Raw genomic sequence first — 13,752 nt, 5'->3', positions numbered from 1 at the left:
GGCATTGTTCCAGGAGTGGGCTCCGTACAGCGAGGCACAGCAACGGGGGCACCAGAAACATCACGAGGAAGCGATGCAAGCCGCTCAGGCACGCCATGACGCGATTCTGAGTGAAACTCTGGAAACTGCGGAGAAATGGAGACAGGAAGCGCTTGATTCATTCCACCGCGCAGAGAACCACAGAGAGGAGAGGCAGATGAACAACATTAACGCCGGACGTTTTCTGGTCAAACTGAATAGCAAGGACGACATTGAGATATTTGTTGGCGTTTGAACGCACCGCTGAAAGAGAGAACTGGCGGGCAGAACAGTGGGTTAGTTTGTTGGCACCATTCTTATCCGGGGATTCCGGGCTAGCCCAGACGGCGTATCGTGACACCGCCCCGCTGGCGGATAAAACCTACGAGTTTCTGAAAAAAGAATTTCTGCGTCGTTCGGGAATTACATTTCTCACTCGACCCCAGCGGTATCATGATTGGGCATTTGACGGGAACTTGTCCCCCAGAGAACAACAACATGATTTGTTACGGCTAGTGAACAGCTGGCTATTAGCAGAGCCCCCGGAACATTTCACCAATCGAACGAATGGCAATGGACAGATATTTACATCTGACTCTCTGTGTTGTGCTGCAGGAGGGCGAGGCAGGGACGGGGCTCCGGTCATCACCTTCCCAGAGTTCTCAGGCTTCAACGACCTTCCTGAGGACGACTTCCTGAACGTGGTCACCTACCTGACCAGCATCCCCAGGTACACACACACACACACACACACACACACACACACACACACACACACACACACACACACACCTACCTGACCAGCATCCCCAGGTACACACACACACACACCTAGCTGACCAGCATCCCCAGGTACACACACACACGCACACACCGACCTGACCAACATCCCCAGGTACACACACACACACACCTAGCTGACCAGCATCCCCAGGTACACACACACACACACCTACCTGACCAGCATCCCCAGGTACACACACACACACACCTAGCTGACCAGCATCCCCAGGTACACACACACACACACCTACCTGACCAGCATCCCCAGGTACACACACACACACACCTAGCTGACCAGCATCCCCAGGTACACACACACACACACCTAGCTGACCAGCATCCCCAGGTACACACACACACACACACACACACACACACACACACACACACACACACACACACACACACACACACACACACACACACACACACACACACACGCATGCACACACACATGCACACACACACACACTTCCAGTTAATATAATAGAATATTGTGGTTCTGATGAAGATGCTTGTAATTCAACACTGTACAACAACACTGCTATTCAACACTGTCCCCCGGGAAGACCTCGTGAACGACCCTCACATTCAGGCACTGCACATAGATTTACCCTAATACATGACATTCAGTAGAAATGCATCAGTTTGGTCTCTTTTTGTGTCTGTTTTATGGAAGGAATTGAGGGAATGCTTGAAAGAGGTTGCAGTGTCAGGGAAGATGACACCACTGTGTGAAACACATGGAGAGTTGCTTTAAAAGTGATACTTGCTCTGTCTCCTCCCTGTCTCCTCTCTGTCTCTCTCTCTGTCTCCGTCTCTCTGTCTCCTCTCTGTCTCCTCTCTGTCTCCTCTCTGTCTCCTCCCTGTCTCCTCTCTGTCTCCTCCCTGTCTCCTCTCTGTCTCTCTGTCTCTCTCTCTGTCTCCGTCTCTCTGTCTCCTCTCTGTCTCCTCTCTGTCTCCTCTCTGTCTCCGTCTCTCTGTCTCCTCTCTGTCTCCTCTCTGTCTCCTCTCTGTCTCCTCCCTGTCTCCTCTCTGTCTCTCTGTCTCTCTGTCTCCTCTCTCTCTGTCTCCTCTCTCTCTCTCTGTCTCCTCTCTCTCACTGTCTCCTCTCTCTCTGTCTCCTCTCTCTCTCTCTGTCTCCTCTCTCTCACTGTCTCCTCTCTGTCTCTGTCTCTCTCTCTGTCTCCTCTCTCTCTCCTCTCTGTCTCCTCTCTCTCTCTGTCTCCTCTCTCTCTCCTCTCTGTTTCTGTCTCTCTGTCTCCTCTCTCTCTCTCTCTCTCTCTCTCTGTCTCCTCTCTCTCTCTGTCTCCTCTCTCTCTCCTCTCTGTCTCCTCTCTCTCTCTCTCCTCTCTGTCTCCTCTCTCTCTCTCCTCTCTGTCTCCTCTCTCTCTCCTCTCTGTCTCCTCTCTCTCTCTGTCTCCTCTCTGTCTCCTCTCTGTCTCCTCTCTCTCTCTCTCTCCTCTCTGTCTCCTCTCTCTCTGTCTCCTCTCTGTCTCTCTCCCCTCCCCCCTCTCTCTCCCCCCCTGTCTCTCTCCCCCACTCTCCCCCCTCTCTCTCCCCCCCATCTCTCTCCCCCCCCTCTCTCCCCCCCTCTCTCCCCCCATCTCTCTCCCCCCTCTCTCTCTCCCCCTCTCTCCCCCTCTCTCTCCCCCCTCTCTCCCCCCCATCTCTCCCCCCCTCTCTCTCCCCCCCTCTCTCCTCTCTCTCCCCCTCCCCCCCCCCCCTCGCCACTCTTCAGTCTGGAAGCTGCCAGTATCGGCTTCATCATCATCATCGACCGGCGGAAGGATAAATGGAGCTCAGTGAAGAACTCCCTCAGCAGGATAGCAGTGAGTACTACCACACAGTGTCACACAGGGTTAGTGGTTCCATTCCCTGTGTAGCTCAATGCGTAGAGCAAGGCACTCACACTGCAGGGTTAGGGGTTCCATTCCCTGTGTAGCTCAATGGGTAGAGCAAGGCACTCACACTGCCAGGGTTAGGGGTTCCATTCCCTGTGTAGCTCAATGGGTAGAGCAAGGCACTCACACTGCCAGAGTTAGGGGTTCCATTCCCTGTGTAGTTCAATGGGTAGAGCAAGGCACTAACACTGCCAGGGTTAGGGGTTCCATTCCACGTTACAACACTGCCCCCTAGTGGACACAATTAGGCCCTACACAACACCAGTACCCCTCTACCAGCTCCATGGGGGGACGTGACCATACAGATAGATGGACTTTACATATAAGGCACCAAGGCACTTTAAACAGACGTCTACACACCAAGGGCTTTCAGCAGGTTTAACCTTTGACCTGTACCCACTGGTTTAACCTTTGACCTGTCTCAATACAAACAGAATAATTTAAGCGAGATAAATAACATTAGAATAAAAACACAGAGATACAGGTCACAATACAGTCATGGACAAAAGGACTGAGCACACCTATTAGAAGAGCCAGGCATAGACAAACGACACACACACACACACACACACACACACACTCACACTCACACACACAGACACACACACACACACACACACACACACACACACTCACACACACAGACACACACACACACACACACACACACACACACACACACACACACACACACACACACACACACACACACACACACACACACACACACACACACACACACACACACACACACACAGTGTTGACAATTCTGGCTTTCAATGAGCCATTCCTTAACCCTGCACTTGAATGAGTGATATGATGTGGAGTGTGGACTCTTTGTTTGAGGTATTGAGTTCCATTGGTGGGATGCTCTAAGAAAAGACGGCCTGGCCAAATGCACTTTTTTTTAAAGCGATTAACCCTTTCACTGCCACACAACAGAAGGTTAACCCTTTCACTGCCACACGACAGAAGGTTAGCCCTTTACTATCACACAACCGACGGCGATGCTCCATCATTAGCATCATTAGCTCCGCGTCCGCCAGACCAGAGAGTGGGACTATTTTGTGTGCTGGAGTCAGTGTATAGCATTTAGCCTGTTAGGTGAGAAACCATCTCGTAGCCAAAGACGCCCTCTAGAGGCCATCTCATGAAAGTGATTATTTTAATGCAAAAAGATACGTCTTTCAGTTTTTAAAGAATAAATTACATAAATGTAGTTCCAAAGGAAAATAAAGACTTTGTCCACAATAGCCTTGTAAGTATTTGCCCTTGTGCCCCAAAAGAGGATATAGAGAGGATGTAATAGACACTAGGATTAACATGTCTACAGAAATATAGCCTACTCTTTGTGCAAAAAGCAAGTTTTAATAAATATAATTGCAGGTACTGTGTAAAAAGGCCTTCTCCCGAACTATACTCTTGGTTTATAATATCAAAGGCTTTACTGATCAACTAAATTAGCTACATCTGCATAGATGAACTACTGACTGATCTGGGTAAACAACATGTAACCAGATACTAACTGGATTAGCTTTCAGGTGATTATAGCACTGCATTCTTATTGAAATGCATGGGTAGCGAAATACTGACAGGACAAACCAGAAATACAAACTTGCTCAATAAATTATTTACAATAAAGAAAGCTGCTTCTTCGGTTAATGCCATGGCTATGCATCGATTACATTATTCGCTATAATTATACGTATTTCATACCACTGCATCAACTATCCCTTTAATGCATTGGACAATGATAATCTACTGTATTCTTTCCATGCTGTGCCTGCAAAAGGGTGGTAGGCTATGTATGTGAGATTCATAGATTCATAGATTCACAGATTCATAGATTCACAGATTCATAGATTCACAGATTTACACCCCAACCACGGACTGTTCCAGCTGACGCGGTCCCTGGACTACACTTGAGAACACTGCTGCTGATGATAAATAACTGTATTTACACACTGCTCAAATGTGCACATTGCTCATTGCACATCACACCACATACTTTTACTTTTGTTATTCAATTTCATAGTATAATATCTACATCCTGATCGGCAATGCACACTTTTTAGAACTGTATATAGTAACCTTTATTTTAGTCATCTTATTTTATTCTATGCTAAATGTATTGTATTGCACTGCACACTTTTTAGAACTGTATATAGTCATCTTGTTTTAGTCATCTTATTTTATTATTCCATGCTAAATTTATTGTATTTTATTATTGGTTTTAATATTTTATATATTTGGTTTATTATTGATGTTCATGTGCAATATTTTTACTTGTGTGTGTGTGTGTGTGTGTGTGTGTGTGTGTGTGTGTGTGTGTGTGTGTGTGTGTGTGTGTGTGTGGCCACTAGGGGGCCTTCCCAGGTCACCTGCAGCTGGTTCTGGTTCTGAGGCCATCCCGGTTCTTCCATCGCGCCGTCGCTGACATCGGTATCAAGCTTCACAGAGACGACTTTAAAATGAAGGTACCGGTAAGCAGCATGCGTCCATATTTAACTACTATATATATCATATATAATAACTACCAACCATATATATAATATATAATAACTACCAACTATATATATAATATATAATAACTACCAACTATATATATATAATATATAATAACTACCAACTGTATATATCATATATAATAACTACCAACCATATATATAATATATAATAACTACCAACTATATATATATAATATATAATAACTACCAACTATATATATAATATATAATAACTACCAACTATATATATATAATATTAGTTGAGCTTATAGGACTAGATAGTACAATCCCTTAGATAATCAGCACTTGGTAGTGAATGGGGTAGTGGTAAAAGCTTCACTGGGGTCTTCAGGTGGGCACCCTCCTTCATTGGTGTTTCGTTGACAGGCCCACGACACCTCCGAAGGGCTCAACGGCAACACCTGGCGTCCCAGGTGTGCCCCCCTCTGCTTTTACCCCTCAATGGTCATTTTGCAGCCCAGTTGGGGTCCTTTCTCTTAATCCATAGCCATCTGCTGCTTCGTTCGGCAGCCTCTGACAGTGATTTGACAGCTTGTCGGAACGCCTGTCCTCGCACTCCCATCCCCTTGAGAAGCTTGGTTGTGGACATGGCAACAAAACCTCTACACCCGACCTCAACCGGAAGCACCTGGGCACGCCAGCTGCGTTGTTCTGCCTCGGCTGCTATGTCGGTGTACTTCAGTCGTTTACGTTCATATGCTTCACCATCTGCAGCCTCCCATGGTACAGTTAGTTCCACAATGAACACCAACTTCTGAGAGGTTGACCACAAGACCAGGTCCGGCCTGAGGTTAGTTGTACTGATTTCAGGTGGAAAGATGAGTTTCTGGTCTAAGTCAACCTGCATGCTCCAGTCCCGGGCAGTGTCCAGGAGGGTTGCCTCCACTCTCCAGTCCCGGGCAGTGTCCAGGAGGGTTGCCTCCACTCTCCAGTCCCGGGCAGTGTCCAGGAGGGTTGCCTCCACTCTCCAGTCCCGGGCAGTGTCCAGGAGGGTTGCCTCCACTCTCCAGTCCCGGGCAGTGTCCAGGAGGGTTGCCTCCACTCTCCAGTCCCGGGCAGTGTCCAGGAGGGTTGCCTCCACTCTCCAGTCCCGGGCAGTGTCCAGGAGGGTTGCTTCTACTCTTGCAGATGGCTTTGCTGGGAGCCGTCCTGCTCTTACAAAGGAGGTGGTGTTTGAGTGTCTAGGCATTGGGCGAGGGAGGGCATTGTTGGTAGTTCTCCTTCCTTCCAGGGTGATCGCCAGTTGTCTTAGGACCTGGTTGTGTCTCCAGGTGTGGCGCCCCTTGGGACAAACTGGTTTTGCAGCCGGTGAGGATGTGCCTCAGTGTTGCGGGGGTTTGGCAAAGCGCACAAGAAGGATCTTGTCCAAACCACTGGTTTAGGTTCTTGGGCGTGGGGAGAACATCATAGGTGGCTCTGATGATGAAGCTGATTTGGCTTCCTTCCATTTCCCAAAGATCCTTCCATGTGAGCGTACGATGCTCCAGGTTTTCCCAGCTAGTCCACTGGCCCTGTTTGGACTGTGAGACTGCCTTTGCGCATCCGTCTGCCTCCTCTTGTTGCCGAACCCGAGCCATCACCAGCTTTCTCCTCTGGGTTGATGTTGCCTTGTGCCATGTGGGTCGACTTGTCCCAAGTCCAAACCCACCTCTTCCATGCTGCACCTGTCCTACAATGTCTCCATGCCTGAGAGCAGATTTTGCTTGCTGTACGGCCTGTACGGAAATGGGATCCATTTCCTCCCAGTTGCCAGTCTGGGAGCAGCCACTCGGATCACTTCATCTTGAGACTCGGTCAGGGTCATGTTCAGCCTCACTTTGGTGCATTTAAACTCCTCTATGAGGCTAGAGACAGGCAATTCCAGGGCCCCGTGTCCATACAAGCCGATGTTGCTGAGGCAACGCGGGAGGCCAAGCCACTTCTTGATGTATGAACTGACTGTCCTCTCCAGCTTCTCGACTTTGGTCATGGGGATCTCGTAGACCGTTAGAGGCCACATCAGGCGGGGGAGCGATCCAAACTGCAGGCACCACAGTTTAAACTTTCCAGGGAGCAAGGTCTTGTCTATGGGGCCCTTTTCATTCTTGCATGAGGAAGGATAATAATGATAATCTAGCGTTGATTTCAGGATGATTAGATAATCAGGTGAAAAATGACAATGTGTTTAGTGGATTCCACAAAAAACGCTATTATCGCATATTTTCCTGGGATTACTAAGAATCACCAAAAACTATACTCATATTCAAAACGGTATAAAACGGAAATGTACGGATGAAAAAACAATCTGTTTCGTGCATGTTGACTGGAAGCAACTCACTGACAATTGACGGTGTTATTAGACCCATAGCTATAATATAAGATATATTTTAAGCACTCGCAAGTGAACAAAGCGCCCCATTGACTTACAGCCCTGGCGTTCTATACAGAAGGTAAACAGCGACCCCTGGCCGTGAATGTGTTAAAGGGATATTACATAAAGTGGTATGAAATACTTGCCAGTCGTGTACAGTAGACGATGCCATCAGCTGCATATTTCCTTCTCATAGACAAGTCTCTCCCAAAAGTATTTCAGTGTGGAGTTTGGCAGATTTTCATGCTTCCTTATGTTACTGTATCTCTGTTGTGTTCTTCATGCTTCCTTATGTTATCTCTGTTGTGTTCTCACGTTATCACTGTCGTGTTCTCACGTTATCACTGTTGTGTTCTCATGTTTGTTGCAGATTGTGATGCTGAACTCGTTGTCAGACCTACACAGTTATGTCGATAAAGGCCAGCTGACCTGTGAGCTGGGCGGTAATCTGGAGTACTGTCACAGTCAATGGATTCACCACAGAACTGTGAGTAGACTGCCACCTTGTGTCTGTGTGTGTGTTTGCGTGTTGTGACACACTCGGGGGGGTGTTATGAGCTGTCACCAGATTGGAATTAACAAAACACACACGGCACAAAGTAGAAGCACGTTTAACAGCAATTGTAGGCCTTTTGCTGTTTAGGGGGAAACGAGAGGTTAGTGTGATCGTCAGCCAGTCTGTAATAATAGAGGATGGTCTTGGTCCGTTAGCGGGGGTTCGGTCCACAGAGAGTGGTTCTCATACGGGCGGGGGCTGATCCAGGAGAAGAGACGTCAGAAAGCAGGGGTCGATATTATCGGGGGTTAAAGCACACAGCAGGGTCCTCCTTCTGAAAGCAGATAAACACAGCGTGGGGTCACACAGACAACAATCTTCCTCCTCCTCTTCTCTCACTCACGTCCTCTCTTTTTACCGTACAGGTTTCGCCTCATCAGCTACTCCAATGATTCTGTATCTCTGTTTCCATTTTCTATGCTGCTTGATTGACAGGTGATTGCGCTCACCTGTCTCGGGGGCGTGTCTGGCGCAGGTGCACTCCGCTCTGCCTGGCGTCTCCTTGGATCTCCTAATATGGGCATATGCCCCAGTACCTTGGCCGACACATAGCGGCCGTCTATTACCACGCCAGCCGCTCTGCCACAGTGTGTTTGTGTGTGTGTGTGTGCTGTGGGTGCCGACTCCCACAAATGATGGCAAAAAATTATCTTGGTATTATTTTATTTGCCCGCCTCCCACGGTGCAGAGGTGACATTAGTTTACAAAAAGTGACAATCGAAATACACTATCCAGTGGTTCCCAAAGTTGGGGTCGCGACCCAAAGGTGGGCCGCGAGCAGCCACGGGAGGGCCGCGAGATGATTAAAAAAAAATAAAAAATCCAAAAAAAACATTTTATTTTTATTTTTTCATGCCACTGAACGTAGAAGCAGGCCAGGACGCGTGAATATTAAAGGCAACCAACTTGTGTTCAGCTTTTCGTTCAGCGTTTCTCTGATTGGCCACACGGCCAATCAATCAATCCACTAGCACACGCCCTCGCGCAAAGAGAGACGCGGCAAAAGCGCTGGTCGAACCAGCGGTGTTCTGTTGTGTGACTGTACTCTACAGCGGTGTTCTGTTGTGTGACTGTACTAAACACTTCCACCACATGACCGACATTTGACATACAGTACACCTCCTATCTATGTTGGGATTATGTTTGGTCATGACAAAACAATAAAAATCGCTACTGTTAGTAAGCTGCCACCACCCACTTCGATGACAGAGCTCTCATATTTGCGAATGCATAAACTATATCTTAAATTATGGCTATGTGTCTAATATGGCTGTCGCGAAGTCATTGATAAGCGACAGCCATATTAGACACATAGCCACAATTTAAGATATAGTTTATGCATTCGCAAAATATGAGAGCTCTGTCATTGAAGGGCTTCGTTCTACAACGGAGCACGGTCACTGCTGCTGGAGCTGGACCGATTAGAGCCGGCGGCGGTGCACGGAAGCCGGGGACTAACCACCGCATCGCCCCGCTGACGTTAAAAACGCGAAATAACGTTACTGATGTACAGTGACACCCAGAGTTTCTAGTTACAGTAGTGACGCGTGAATCGAGATAGTCCTAACACTAGTCTGTAACAGTGTTTATTATTAAGAGTCAGATAGTCCTAACAGTGTTTATAGTCCTAACACAGTGTTTATTAGTAATAGTCAGATAGTCAGTGTTTATTATTTCATAACTGTATGGGCTTTGTTTATACATGTACAGTGACGAGTGAATCTAACTTTGGTTGTTAAAAACGCGAAACATAATAATCAGTCAGCAGCGCTCCACTGCTACCGCAGCCCAACACAAGTGCGTTGGAACAGCAGCCCAACACTACACAAGTTGGTTGCCCGCGCTGCCGCGCTGCCGCACTTGCTCTTTGGATTTCATTTGGGACGTGGGACGTCTGCGCTTGCCTGCGCGTGGGGGCGGGGGGGGCGCGGCCAATCAGAGAAAAGCCGAACACAAGTTGGTTGCCTTTAATATTCACGCGGCCAGGACAGTGTTTCTAGTTGTATTCTAAAATTCTATTCTATTGTATTCTAAAATGTGACTATATGGTTTTATATTAACTTAATAAATAAACAAAAACGAAAAATCTACTTATTTCAACGAACATTTCAAACTAAATAACAGATTATGCACATAAAACGCTGAAAACAACCGAAGCAACAATAGTATTTTAATGAGGCTATTATTATTATTATTATTATTATTATTATTATTATTATTATTATTATTATTATTATTATTATTATTATTATTATTATTATTATTATTATTATTATTATTATTATTATTATTATTATTATTATTATTATTATTATTATTATTATTATTGTCATTATTATTTTGCAACAAGTTAGCCCTCTCATAAATAGCACATATAAATGAATAACTAACTTGAACTAACTTAATAGGATTGAAGTGATATTTGGCTTAAAAAATCGGTCGCCTGGCAAAAAAAAAAGAAGAAAAAGCCAGACGATGTGCATTGGGCCGCGGCTCTCTGACGCCTTATTTTCTGGGTCCCGGCCTGAAAAGTTTGGGAACCCTGACTATACTACCTAGAATATCAAATGAATTCCACAATAACTTCATTTGATAAACAGACAAACAAAACTCTTCCCTAAGTTACCTTCACTGTAACAGAGCAGGGAAGAACCCACTTCCTTGGGCACGCAGCCCTCATGGACACCTGGACTCCTCCCCCTCCACAGGTGCCACGCATAATTAATTAAGACTAAACACGTGCTACACATCAATTAATTAGCCGTTTCCGACACACATTATACCAAACAACACCAATAATCCCACAACAACCCAATAAATAAATAAATAAATACATAAATATAACCCAATAAATAAATGTATGTATGAATGTATATATGTATGTATGTATGATAAGATTAATAAAGATATGTCTGAAGGTATATGATAATATGAAATGAATGATGGGGGGGGGGGGGGGGGGGGGGTTGCAGTTCTCAGTCGAGTCTGATCCAGTCTCCACTCTGATCTCAGTCTAATGATGAATGTTTGGTGTGTGTGTGTGTGTGTGTGTGTGTGTGTGTGTGTGTGTGTGTGTGTGTGTGTGTGTGTGTGTGTGTGTGTGTGTGTGTGTGTGTGGCACGCTGCTCAGAGTCAGTGACGGAGACGCATTTTCAGGAAACAGGAAAGAAAAGGTCTAAGGCCCAACATTTGAGAACCACTGAAGATAAATCCAGTTTACAGACTCGTTGTCTGCAGCCATTACTTCATGATGAGAACGATGTAGGCGTCGATCTCACAATCCAAATGTCCTTTTCACTTCAACAACAGACAATCACTTAATCACAATAATATTTGTAATCCCATTACTGTTATTATTTTTCTTTTTCTTTACTATAACCGATGAGAGAAACACCTGATTAAAGTACGTCCCCGTCTCCAGGCCATAGAGAACTTTGCCGTGACGGTGAAAACCACGGCTCAGATGCTGCAGACGTTTGGAACGGACCTGGCAGAGACAGAGCTTCCTAACGACGTGCAGAGTACTAAAGACCTGCTGAGCACACACACTGAGAAGCACCGCACACTGAAGGTACACACACACACACACACACATACACACACACACACACTGACAAGCACCGCACACTGAAGGTACACACACAGACACACACACACACTGAAGGTACACACACACACACACACACACACACACTGAGAAGCACCGCACACTGAAGGTACACACACACACACACACACACACACACACTGACAAGCACCGCACACTGAAGGTACACACACACACACACACACACACACACACACACACACACACACACTGACAAGCACCGCACACTGAAGGTACACACACACACACACACGGACAAGCACCGCACACTGAAGGTACACACACACACACACACACACACACACACACCGACAAGCACCGCACACTGAAGGTACACACACACACACCGACAAGCACCGCACACTGAAGGTACACACACACACACCGACAAGCACCGCACACTGAAGGTACACACACACACACACACACACACACACACACACACACACACACACACACACACACACACACACACACACACACACACACACACACACTGACAAGCACCGCACACTGAAGGTACACACACACACTGACAAGCACCGCACACTGAAGGTACACACACACACTGACAAGCACAGCACACTGAAGGTACACACACACACTGACAAGCACCGCACACTGAAGGTACACACACACAAACAAGCACCACACACTAAAGGTACACACACACTGACAAGCACCACACACTAAAGGTACACACACACACACACTGACAAGCACCGCACACTAAAGGTACACACACACACACACACTGACAAGCACCACACACTAAAGGTACACACACTGACCAACACCACAGGCTGACATGTCCTCTGCCCCCCCCCCACCCCCCCCCCCCCCCCCCCCGCAGGACGAGCTGAAGCTGGCCATGAAGCAAGGCACCACTCTGCTGGGCTGCATCAGGGAGCAGGCGGCGCGCTCAGACAGCCACCGGCTGAACCCTGACGGGATGGACAACCAGACCACCGTGGAGAGGTGAGGAACATCTGACTGGTGTCTCTCATGCTGCTGCTAGTGGAGAGGTGAGGAACTTCTGACTGGTGTCTCTCATGCTGCTGCTGCTAGTGGAGAGATGAGGAACATCTGACTGGTGTCTCTCATGCTGCCTCTAGTGGAGAGGTGAGGAACATCTGACTGGTGTCTCTCATGCTGCTGCTGCTAGTGGAGAGGTGAGGAACATCTGACTGGTGTCTCTCACGCTGCTGCTAGTGGAGAGGTGAGGAACTTCTGACTGGTGTCTCTCATGCTGCTGCTGCTAGTGGAGAGATGAGGAACATCTGACTGGTGTCTCTCATGCTGCTGCTAGTGGAGAGAGGTGAGGAACATCTGACTGGTGTCTCTCATGCTGCTGCTGCTAGTGGAGAGGTGAGGAACATCTGACTGGTGTCTCTCATGCTGCTGCTGGTGGAGAGGTGAGGAACATCTGACTGGTGTCTCTCATGCTGCTGCTGCTAGTGGAGAGGTGAGGAACATCTGACTGGTGTCTCTCATGCTGCTGCTGCTAGTGGAGAGGTGAGGAACATCTGACTGGTGTCTCTCATGCTGCCTCTAGTGGAGAGGTGAGGAACATCTGACTGGTGTCTCTCATGCTGCTGCTAGTGGAGAGGTGAGGAACATCTGACTGGTGTCTCTCATGCTGCTGGTGGAGAGGTGAGGAACATCTGACTGGTGTCTCTCATGCTGCTGCTGCTAGTGGAGAGGTGAGGAACATCTGACTGGTGTCTCTCATGCTGCTAGTGGAGAGGTGAGGAACATCTGACTGGTGTCTCTCATGCTGCTGCTAGTGGAGAGGTGAGGAACATCTGACTGGTGTCTCTCATGCTGCTGCTAGTGGAGAGGTGAGGAACATCTGACTGGTGTCTCTCATGCTGCTGCTGCTAGTGGAGAGGTGAGGAACATCTGACTGGTGTCTCTCATGCTGCTGCTAGTGGAGAGGTGAGGAACATCTGACTGGTGTCTCTCATGCTGCTGCTAGTGGAGAGGTGAGGAACATCTGACTGGTG

At 47.4% G+C, this 13,752-nt stretch overlaps 1 protein-coding gene across 1 annotated transcript in view; it reads left to right on the top strand.

Annotated features, from left to right (window-relative positions):
- Positions 1-13,752, top strand: part of mcf2l2 (MCF.2 cell line derived transforming sequence-like 2) — a gene marked incomplete at its 5' end in the record, with an annotated part of 365,863 nt that overhangs the window by 104,242 nt on the left and 247,869 nt on the right. Inside the window, 6 exon segments of the mRNA XM_084308288.1 lie at positions 634-748; positions 2,543-2,633; positions 5,069-5,182; positions 7,954-8,070; positions 11,561-11,710; positions 12,600-12,724. Of these exon segments, the coding sequence (XP_084164414.1) occupies positions 634-748; positions 2,543-2,633; positions 5,069-5,182; positions 7,954-8,070; positions 11,561-11,710; positions 12,600-12,724 (712 nt within the window).

The sequence above is a fragment of the Notolepis coatsorum genome, assembly GCF_963971535.1.
Source record: "Notolepis coatsorum genome assembly, chromosome: 2".
Classification (NCBI taxonomy): Eukaryota; Metazoa; Chordata; class Actinopteri; order Aulopiformes; family Paralepididae; genus Notolepis; species Notolepis coatsorum.
This window is presented reverse-complemented; position numbering and strand designations above follow the sequence as displayed.